Raw genomic sequence first — 12,440 nt, forward strand, 5'->3', positions numbered from 1 at the left:
AAATGCTGTGAGCGGCGAACTTTGAAAAATCCTATTTCGGAAAATATAAATCCTAGTGACTTCTACTAAACGTCATTTTAAAGAGAAAGGACTGAAGTTATTTTTCGCTGAAGCAATACCTATACCTATATCCCTGAGGAGAAAAGTTATGGGGCAACAAAGAAAATTGCTTTCTTTGGTGTTTTTTTCTTGCTTTTCGTTTGAATATATTTTTGTAAAAAAAATACTTTTGACTCTAAAATGTGATACTTCGATAGTAAATTTAACCTGGAACAATGTTTCTGTAGACGTATTTGTACCAAAATTGCATAGAACTCACCCTAATTCACCCTGAGCCTAGGGACTAATTCGTCCCTTTCTCAAAAACGCACCTATTTAAATGGTAGCACTCCGCGGTTTTTTTAAATATAGAGGTCCGTTGACCATATGAGACAACGTTGTAGTTCCTTTTAGCTCTCTTATTTTGAACATAATCAATAGCCTAATGGCCACGTGGCCGAAAACAAAAAGCAAATTTGTTCGCTTCATAACTTAATAACAGGAGAAATTCAACAAGTACCTAAAGCTGGCCACTCACGATACTGCGGCGTCGTTCAATTTTGCCGAATTCGACTAATTAACAAAAATTTTGATCATGTGACCGTGCATCCAACAAAATTGTTACAATTTTATCTCAGAGAAACCGGTTTCTATACTGCAGTACTGCAGAATTGATACCTATCATTGACGATTTTGTCGAACGACACCGCAGTATCATGAGTGGCCGGCTTAAGGGGCTATCCTAGTGTAAAAGGACGAAATTCGTATACTTTTTTTGGTAATTTCTAAAATAAAAAGTACTGTACCAATTGTTTTGAAAATTAGCATGGGCATTTATTATACAAAGAAGTACATTTAAAATAATTTTCATAAAAAAATATTGAAAATAAGTGATTTATGCGTCATGTACTGGCACCGTGAAAATAAAAACATTGCTCCACTGCTGCAGTGATTGGGACTAGTAGAGATCCTGAAACATAAAATTTCAAAGTGATTATTGAAATATAAGTTATTTCCTATACCATCAACTAGGATTTTTGAAAAATATTAAAATTTGGAAAAATGACGAAGTGTTGAATTTTTTTTTTAAATTAGCTAACACATTTTCAGTTTCAAAAACCGCCAAATCGACATTTTTTATCCGATCAAAAAACCCCTAGTTGATGGTATAGAAAATAACTTATTTTTTAATAATAACTTTGAAATTTTATGTTTCAGGATCTCTATTAGTCCCAATCACTGCAGCAGTGGAGCTATGTTTTTATTTTCACGGCGCCAGTAGATGTCACATAAATAGTTTAATTTCCAATATTTTTTTATGAAAATTGTTTTACATGTACTTATTTTTATAATAAATGTTCATGCAGATTTTCAAAACAATTGATACAGTATTTTTTATTTTAGAAATTCACACTAGGATGACACTTTTTTACACTAGGATGACCCCTTAAGAATGCCGAGGTAAAACTCACAAACCTTATAAATAAATATAAATTATTAAAATATATAATACCGGATGGACCAAAAGTCAGTTAACCGTTTTGTATATTAATAAAAGCAAAAATAACTGAACTAAAAAAAAACGTTTATTGTTTATTGTAAATAAGTAGGTACAAAGAAGTGCATGCTTTACATTTTATGTTCAAAATGTAAACCACCTTCATCAATACATTTTTGGCAACGCTTATTAGACCTGGCAGTATCGTCGCCCCCGCTAGCGCAATTATTCCGATTCGATTTTTTTGCACAAACTTACTCAAAAAGAGGTCCTTATAACATATCCACAGGGTGCCGGGCGGTGCCGTGGTCGAAAAATTTTTTAAACAATTTTTTTAAACAAATTCACAAAAATAATTTTTTTATTTCCAACAATTTTTTTTTTAGATAATTTGGGTCATTCTGAGCAAAAAAGGTCTCCTGTCATTTTTCTCTAAAATTGACTGTTGTCGAGTTATACGCGATTAAAAATTTGAAAAATGCGAAAATTTGCCATTTTCAAGGCTTCATAACTCGATTAAAAATGATTATTATCAAGTTAAAAAGGTGACAAAATCAAGATTCAAATACCTTCTTCAACGTCTTGAAGAGATTTTTGTCACTATTTTATTACAAAGCTGTTATTTTTAGTTATTAACAATTAGCGGTATAGTCCAACTGTATCGTCGCCCCCGTTAGCGGAACTATTTCGATTCGATTTTTTTGCACAAACTTACTCAAAAAGAGGTCTTTATAACATATCCACAGGGTGCCGGGCGGTGCCGTGGTCTAAAAATTTTTTAAACAATTTTTTTTAAACAAATTCACAAAAATAATTTTTTCATTTCCCACATTTTTTTTAGATAATTTGGATCATTGTGAGTAAAAAAGGTCTTTGGTCATTTTTCTCTAAACTTGACTGTTGTCGAGTTATACACGATTAAAAATTTGAAAAATGCGAAAATGGCCATTTTCAAGGCTTCATAACTCGATTAAAAATTATTATTATGAAATCAAAAATGTGACAACATCAAGATTCAAATACCTTCTTCAGCGTCCTGAAGAGATTTTTGTCATTATTTTATTACAAAGCTGTTATTTTTAGTTGTTATTTAGACAACAATCAATTTGAGACGAAAACTACAAGAGACCTTTTTTGCTCAGAATGACCCAAATTATCTAAAAAAAAATTGTTGGAAATGAAAAAATTATTTTTGTGAATTTGTTTAAAAAAAGTGTTTAAACAATTTTTCGACCACCGGCCGGCACTCTGTGGATATGTTATAAGGACCTATTTTTGAGTAAGTTTGTGCAAAAAAATCTAATCGAAATAGTTCCGTTAACGGGGGCGACGATACAGTTGGACTATACCGCTAATTGTTAATAACTAAAAATAACAGCTTTGTAATAAAATAATGACAAAAATCTCTTCAGGACGCTAAAGAAGGTATTTCAATCTTGATTTTGTCACTTTTTGAATTGCATAATAATTATTTTTAATCGAGTTATGGCCTTTCGATTATCGAGTTTAATCGAAGCCTTGAAATGGCCATTTTCGCATTTTTCAAATTTTTAATCGCATATAACTCGACAACAATCAATTTTAGAGAAAAATTACAAGAGACCTTTTTTGCTCAGAATGACCCAAGTTATCTAAAAAAAATGTGGGAAATGAAAAAATTATTTTTGTGAATTTGTTTAAGAAAAATTGTTTAAAAAATTTTTCGACCACGGCACCGCAAGACACCCTGTGGATATGTTATGAGGACCCCTTTTTGAGTAAGTTTGTGCAAAACAATCTGATCGAAATTGTTCCGCTAACGGGGGCGACGATACAGTTGGACTATACCGCTAATTGTTAATAACTAAAAATAACAGCTTTGTAATAAATTAATGACAAAAATCTCTTCAGAACGCTGAAGAAGGTATTTGAATCTTGATTTTGTCACTTTTTGAATTTCATAATAATCATTTTTGATCGAGTTACGAAGCCTTGAAAATGGCCATTTTCGCATTTTTCAAATTTTTAATCGCGTATAACTCGACAACAGTCAATTTTAGAGAAAAATGACAAGATAACTTTTTTGCTCAGAATGACCCAAATTATCTAAAAAAAATTTTTGGAAATAAAAAAATTATTTTTGTGAATTTGTTTAAAAAAATTGTTTAAAACATTTTTCGACCACGGCACCGCCCGGCACCCTGTGGATATGTTATAAGGACCTCTTTTTGAGCTATAGTTGAGCCTCTATAAGTTCGTGCAAAAAAATCGAATCGGAATAATTGCACTAGCGGGGGCGACGATACTGCCCGGTCTATATACACAGTGAAACAAGTATTTCTACAAACTTTAAATTGGCAAAAACTTTACCTTTAAGTACTCCCCATAAGGCAAAATCACAGGGCGTCAAATCTGGCAAACGCGCGGGCCATTCAATTGTGTCTCTTCTCCCTATCCAATCACTAAACTGGTCATTTAGAAACTCACGAACTTGCAATCCGTAATGAGGCGGTGCACCATCTTGCTGAAAATATCTCAAATACCTTGTAACTGTGGATTATTTGCAAATCCCTTCACAGAGCATGGTATATTTTCTTGGAGACGCCGCAGACTTGCGGGTAACTTTTTTTTGATAGCGTTAACTGACTTTTGGTCCACTTAGTAAAATGCAATAATAAGGTTACGGTATGTACTAATAATGTGGAAAACAGCTGAACTAATCATCAAACAGTAAATAAAGTAGAATTGTATAAAGCAATATATTTGCAACCTTTATTTGAGAAGATATTGTTGTTAAGCATACAACCTGTACTCGACCACAAAGAAATTATTCCTTAACATCAATTTGGGTTCCGTAATAAACACCCAACAATAATAGACCAAATACATCGCATAACAAAAATTATAGAGAGATCTCTAGAAAAGAATAAAATGTGCTCAGCTAAACATATTTTATGCTTCCTAAATAGCAAAGCATTCAATAAAGTGTTGCACAAAGGCTTGTTACTAAACTCAAAAGATATCTTAATGAAAATATTAAACTGGTCACATTTACAGACGACACTGTAATACAAACAGTACTAACAAATCTGCTCATATAGATTTCACTTACAAAATAATTACATTTTTACAAAAAAAACTCTTTATAATACAAGTAAAATTTAATAAAAAATTTTTGTCCTGGTAAAAGGTATATTAGTTTAAAGAGCCCCTATAGTGCTACAAACATAGAAACAAAACGTTTTCGCTCTGTATCAAGATCATCATCAGTGTTACAAGAACATGGTGAGCCATCCAAAAATTAAACTGATATACCTTTTACCAGGACAAAAATTTTGTGGGTTCTTTATAATACCACGTTTTTATTATTTATAGGGCACAATATAAAATTATAATTTTTATAATTTTACATGACATATTGAGAAAACTAGTAGCGCCATCTTTTGAGAAAAGTGAGAACTACTTTTACCATCCATACAAAATTTAAAATGACTTAAAATTCAAAATTTAAGGAACAACTTCAGTTTTTAATTTGATTTTTTTTTCGTAGATCCCATGCTTCCTCCATTCCCTCCGAGCGGCGCCCAGCAGGTACCGGGTGGCGGTGGCCATAATGCCTCGGCGGCCGGCAACGGAGGTGGAATCCATACGCCGCAGCTAAGCCACGGAGGCGCACTCGGTGCCGGTGGTAATATGATTCCTTTACCACAACCACCTCCTTACCCCGTCCTACCACCGCCCCCCTCACACCTGCCGCCTATGAATCACGCCCTCCTGCAGCAGCAGCTGTTGCAGAATCCACACTTTGCACAGGCCAGTGCCAACGCCAATGCCAATAGTATTAGTAACACCGGTAAGTCATTGTTTTTATTTATAATTTTTATTTACAATAATTATTATACCTACAGTAGATCTTAAAACTTGGTTCAAAACCAATATAGATCTGGATCCCGCGTACCAAAAAAAAGTTGATTAATAGCAAGCTGAAAATTTGTTAGTAGCTTAACGGTGTCTAGTCGGATAAACTTCGATATACAGGAACACTGGAACTGGAGAATTTTTAATTGTGGAACAGTTTAAAAATTTAGAACGTCAGATTACGAAAACGTTCCATGTATTTTGTCGGACAGAACATCCAATTGATTTGTTACCCTTTCATTAAACTCATGCAAAAATCAGACTGCTATTACTAACCAACATGATTCCTGTCATTTGACATGTTCTTCGTGTTCCACTCATTAAAATGCCCAGTTGGTGATAAAAACCAACCTGATTTTTGCATGAGTGTTTAATGAAATGGTAACAAATCAATTGGAAGTTCTGTCTGACAAAATACATGGAAAGCTTTGTAGTCTGACGTTCCAAATTTTTAACCTGTTCCACAATTAAAACTTCCTCTGTTCCAGTGTTCCCATGCATCAAAGTTTGTCCGACTAGACACCGTTAAGCTATTAACAAATTTTCAGCTTTCTATTAATCAACTTTTTTTGGTACGCGGTATCCAGGTCTAATTGTATAGTAGTAGATTACTTTATGTATCGAAAGCATGCAGGAATATTAATAGTTTTATTTTTTACAAATCAACTTTTACAAATAATGTTTTTGCTTCGCAACCACTGGTTCATTTAATCTTTTCGAGACGCAGACATAACACAGTGCGTTATCAATAATGTGGTGTTCATTTTAATTTATTTAAAGTCTTCTAAAACTAACACTAAAACACGATCAATTTATAACATTTATTTATTTAACCGTACAAATTTATATTTTAGACTAACTTATTAAACTCTGATCGCCTTTATACAGTGTGGAAGGCACTTATGGAATAAAATTATTTCTGTCCTTGTTTTAAAAAATTATAGAAAACGTTGAGACCCGTAGATTTTTATATATAAATGTGCACTTTCTAAACATAAATTTTAATGTACAGGGTGATTCACGCAATCCTAGCATAGTCCATGAGCTTTATTTTTAATGGAACACCTTGTATATTTTTCTATTTTTAAATTGTGCTTAACAACCCGATTTCAACGAACTATATCATGTAGTGTGTATTATTAATAATACAGGGTGAAATTTTTAAATTAAAAAGTATGTAAACTGTAAACCACTTATGGAATAAAATTGTTTGTTTCCTTAATTTAGAAAATTATAAAAAACGCTAGGATACGTCAACTTTTAAATTTAAATGAGAGCTTCATAAACATAAATTTAAATATACAGGGTGATTCATGCGAATCTAGCATAGTCCATTATCTTTAATTTTAATGAAAAATCCTGTATATTTTTATGTTTTTAGAAGCTACTTAACAACCTGATCTCAAACTAAGGTATTATGTAGGGTCTATTGCGAATAATACAAGGTGAAATTTTGTAATTATTTATAAATTTCGTCAAGACATTAAATACCAAACTCATTATATTGATACTTAGATTAGAAAATTGATGTTTTTATTTAGCTAATTTAAAAAATAATACCTTATTTAACGTGTGATAAATAATTAATTTCAAAATTTTCTAACTATTTAATATCTTGGCGAAAATTATACATAATTTCAAAATTTCACCTTTTATTATTCATATTTACTAGTCCCTACATAATACAGTTTTTTAATATGAGTTTGTTAAGTAGCTTCCAAAAACATAAAAATATACTGGTTGTTTCATTAAAACTAAAGATCATGGACATCGCTAGAGTTACGTGAATCACCCCGTATACTTAAATTTATGTATCACTCTGTACATTTAAATTTATGTTTAAAAAGCGAACATTGATATAATATGAAAATCGACGGGTCTCAGAATTTTTTATAATTTTTTAAAACAAGGACGGAAATAATTTTATTCCATAAGTGCCTTCCACAGTTCCACACTGTATATTATGTATATTTTGTGAAACGCTCTCAGAACTCCGCAGAATTCTCTCGGCGCGCGGTGCGGCGGCTCCAATACTGTTAGTGAAGTTACTGAAGGTGGATATGAGCTATTACCTCCGATTTCGTTGAACCTCCATCGATTTGCATCAAAATTGGTGAGTGGCTAGAGGATATCTCAAGGAATAAAGGTGACATGGTGCCAACTTGCGCTTTTACGCTGAGGGTGTATGCCACCCCTTCCCGGGGTAAAAATTATTTTATTAAGAATAACCCCACAATTCGATAGAGGGACAAATTCTAAGTAAAATTTGTTATATACAGTTATTAAAATAAATCAAAACTTTTTGAGTTATTAAAGATCAAAAATTTTAATTTTTTGTGAGAAAACTGCATGCTTTTAACCGATTTTTCACAAATAACTCAAAAACTATAAGTTTTTACAAAAAAGTTATTCTTACCAAAATTGAAGCTAATAAAAGATGAATTAAACCCCTTACTAGAAAAACCTTTTATTGTTCACTAAAAGTGAGTTATAGGTAATTGAATATATATTTTTTTTGGCGAGTACCTAAATCTAAGTTTTCAAGCTTAAATAACGGGAAAATGATGCATTCTATAACATAAACTTATTAAACATTTGTCAAACTACTTAAGAATATCTATCAAATGAGCTCCTGAACGAGTCGATAGCATCAAAATTTATGCTCCAAAAATTTTTCAAAATTTATCTTTTAAAAATTTTTCAAAAAATTTTATTGGTTTTTTTAAATAACTCCGTTAATTTTTACGATATCAGGGTCACCTAAAATCCCTTTGAAAGTTAATTCCAAGGGCTATTAAACCACGTTCAATTGAATCTTTTAAAAATACATGATTAAATGGTCCCGGTTACATGGTTCTCGCAGCAACATTTTAGCTTTAAACGTTTCTATCTCGGTTATTTTTTACCCTACAGAAATAGTAATAAAACAGGTAAACTATTTGATACAGAAAAATCTAAAATTTGACTAGATATCATTTTTACGTATATTGAGTATTTTTGGAGTTATTATCAAAATAATATGAAAATTTAGATAATTTTAAGAATTCTGATTTTTTTAAATTATATCTTTTTTCAGAAATATATGTTTTAAACCGGTCAAAATTGTTTAAATAATTACTTATCCTAATATAAAAAAAAATTCTAAGGATTACTAAATTTTAATTTTTGTGGAAATGACATGTTTTATTTTTCACTTTTTTCTAAAAAATTCTTGCTTAATAACTTGCTTAATTTTGATGCTTGAAGTACTGATTTTGATTTTGATTTGAAGTACTTTGACAAATGTTTAGAAGGTATATTTTATAAAATGCTTCATTTTCCCGTTATTTCAGCTTGAATACTTAGATTTGAGTACTCGTAGAAAAAATTATACATTTAATTATCCATCTCACTTTAAATTAATATCAGTTTAGTTCTTTAAGTGAGGAGTGTATTAAATTTTTTATTATCTTTAATTTTGGTAATATTAACTTTTTGGTAAAAGCGTATAGTTTTTGAGTTATACGTGAAAAACAGCTTTAAACATGCATTTTTTTAGGAAAAAATAAAATTTTTGATCTGATAACTCGAAAAGTATTGATTTATATTAATAATTTTATACAACAAGTTTTTCTTAGAATTTGCCCATCTATCGACTTATGGTATTATTTTTAATAAAATGATTTTCACCCCCGAGAAGGGGTGGCATCTACCCCCAGGATAAAATCGCAAGTTGGCACCGTTTCACATTTATTCCTTGAGGTATTCTCTAACTACTCACCAATTTTCATGAAAATCGATGGAGGTTCAACGAAATCGGAGGTGAAAACCTTCAATGACTGCACTATGTAGATCGAATTGTCGATCGAGTATATTCGATCAATACCGTAGCAAGGCTGGCGTAACAGTAACAACAATAATACTATCTCGGGGAAATAAGTAGAAAAGCCATATTAAGCACTTTTGACAAGTTTTTACCGAACATATAGCAAGAAAACCTATCTGTAGACCTATTTGATTATTCTTTTTAAACCTTTCCAAAGTTTCAAAATGGAGTATTATCCAAACTGTAAAGTTAATTTGTTGCCCAGAAAATAGCAAGATAAAGAAAAGTCGTTTTTCCACAATTCATTTAATTAAAAGTCGTTTAAAAATTGTTTTTAAATCTAATAAAATACTAAACGTTTGTTATTGCGGCAAAACTTGTGTCTTGCGATATTTAACAAACCCCCTCAAATTTCAAACCGATCAGTTAATTCATTTAAAAGTTATTCTAATTGTTTACCCCAAAGATTTTTCTTTTGCAATAACAGAATAACGGGCCTATACTAATTTTGCAGTTATTCTTTTTCTCATGAGCATCTTTCAGTGCGTCACAGTTTTTCGATTTCTTTCTAACGCTAACGCATTAAATTGTATGTGACAGAAAAAAAGGCACGTCTGTGATTAGAGACATTTATAACATTTATTCTAGTTGTCGATAGATGGCGCTATAACAAAAAAAATATTTACGAGTTATATAATATATCTACGAATATAATCTTTACAATTTATAAGACTATACAAATAAAAGAAAATACCATTTTATAAATGCAATAAACACAATTGATTTGTTTTTATGCCAAATTGCAAATAAAATGTGACAACTGTCAGGTTTAACTAAAATGTCATGTTAGAATAAATGTTATAAATGTGTATTATCACGGACTTACCTTTTTTTCTATCATTTGTGACGCACTGAAAAATGCTCATGAAAAGGACTTTACCATATGAAAGTTAAATAGAGTGTATCAATGTGTACCAAAAAAAGTAAATTAAAATCATTTTTATTAACAAAAAATGGTTTTGCAAAATTACTTTCATTTTTATTTTATTAAATGATTATTATCATGTTTTAGATTTTAAATAAACATTTAGAGTAACTTTACAGTTCAGAGCATCATTACAGTTGCTTTCCTGATGAGAACAAAAGAGTTCGAAATGGTCCATAGAAAGATGGTAATGATGTCTGTGCTTTTTATCTAAAAGTTTGTGCCCCGTCTGCGCTATGGTGTTTTGCCTTATTGGAACTCATTAGATATTTGTAGGTAGAAGAGAAATTCACAAACACATAAATTTCCCACTATAGAGTCGAAAGCTAATAATTGTGATAGTGCTTTTTACTATTGAAATATTATCAACATAAATAATAAGTTTATAACTCAAAGAAGAAATCGAATACCCAATAGATTATACCAGAATTGCAACACACAAAAAATACGAAATAAAAATGAAATTGTGATTCGTTTTCCCCAGGGAAGCTTGAACATTAAAAAGAAGTAAACAGTGATTTTTAAAAGCGAGACATTCATCACGTCCCTAATTGCTGTAAGTCGTAATATCTTTAAAGTAGTTGTAATATGCGATACGACACGACAACCTAAACTTTATGATGGATGTTTCCGTCTCGGCGGATCATTAGTCACTGCCGCAGATACGATTATTTGCGTGTAGGTACGCGAGAATTAGTGAAAATCGATGTTGTCGAGGGAAATTGCCTTCGTGAAACATTATTTTTACTTAGACCGCCACCGCCAGCATTTCCTAAACAACATTGTGCATTTTTACAAAATGACTTTATTGATTTTAAAATGGTTTTTTGATCGTTGCGATTACAACTATTCGATATCATTAGTACGTTTAAGCGTTCATGCTGATTGTATTTATATCCATTTGCTTTTTTTTTATGGTATCAGACATTTAGAATTTTATGTTATGCTATGTTTGAAAATTTTTTAAACAGACCAAAATCCGTAAAAACAGGCTACATAATTATAATCAGATAGATCAAACTAAAATCCGACAGAATGGAGATGAGTACAGAAAAGTCTTAAGAGAAGAATTTGTATGATATAACAACAAGAAAATACCGACATGAACACAATTAATAGAGAAATGCAACGAAAGCTCTTGAAGGTAGGCCTGACTGTGGCAAATAAAACGAAAAGTAAAGAAGACAAAATAAGCGTTGGAACAAAACGATTGATGGAAAAGAGACGCCTATTTCTAAGCGAAGGAAAGCGAAACACCGACGGTTTCAAAGAATTGAATAAACAAATAAAGAAGGGAGTAAAGGAAGACTTAAGGATCTACAATGAAAACAAGGTAGAAAAAATTATAAAAAAGAATCGAGGCCTAAAATGCTTAAGACCAAACATAGGAAAGCCTCTAATAATCTCATTAAAAGATAAAGATGGATAGATTCTCGATACAGAATGCTCATACATAATATTTATAAGAAAGCTACAATGAAAGTACAAATAGATGAGAAAACCAAAGCTATACCAATCAACAGAGGAGTTCGCCAGGGAGACGTTATTTCACCAAAGCTGTTCACACTGGGACTTGAAAATGTGTTCAAAGACATTAACTGGGTAGATAAAGGAATAAATGTTAATGGAAGAAAACTGAGTCATTTGAGATATGCTGACGACATTGTAATATTCGCTACAAGTTTTGAAGAATTACAGACCATGATGACGCACTATTTCAAGCTTCGGAAAAAGTAGGTCTTAAGATGAACATTACAAAAATAACGTTGACTGACATCAATTTAGAAACAGTAAGCGAATACATCTACCTGGGACAGATCATGAAAGTTAACAAAGAAAAACTGCCAAAATTACTAGAAGAATAAGGTTAGCATGGGCGGGATTTGGAAAACTGAGTTGGATCTTGAAAACCACTAAAATATTTGAGAACCAGAGTTTACGATCAGTGTATCCTCCCTATACTTACGTATGGTTCACAGACGTGGACACTCACCAAAGCCAATATGGATAAAATAGTAAAGGCACAGAGAGCGATGGAAAGATCAATGCTCGGGGTGAGGCTCATAGACAAAAAAACAAATACATGGATTAGAAGCAAAACCAAAGTAAAAGACGCAGGAGAACATGCTGCCAAATTAAATTGGAGCTTCGCAGGACACAATGCCCGACTGAAGGATAAAAGATGGAATCACGAAATACAACAATGGAGACCGTGG

At 31.6% G+C, this 12,440-nt stretch overlaps 1 protein-coding gene across 7 annotated transcripts in view; it reads left to right on the plus strand.

The window, feature by feature from the left end:
- LOC114327765 (phosphatase and actin regulator 3) overlaps window positions 1-12,440 on the plus strand; it is a 1,198,052-nt gene that overhangs the window by 760,325 nt on the left and 425,287 nt on the right. For all 7 annotated transcript variants that reach the window (XM_050655618.1, XM_050655619.1, XM_050655622.1 and 4 more), the window contains one exon: window positions 5,067-5,369. In XM_050655618.1, coding sequence (XP_050511575.1) covers window positions 5,067-5,369 — 303 coding nt within the window. The remainder of the gene's footprint in view (window positions 1-5,066; window positions 5,370-12,440) is intronic.

Source organism: Diabrotica virgifera, chromosome 7 (assembly GCF_917563875.1).
Source record: "Diabrotica virgifera virgifera chromosome 7, PGI_DIABVI_V3a".
In the NCBI taxonomy this organism is placed as follows: Eukaryota; Metazoa; Arthropoda; class Insecta; order Coleoptera; family Chrysomelidae; genus Diabrotica; species Diabrotica virgifera.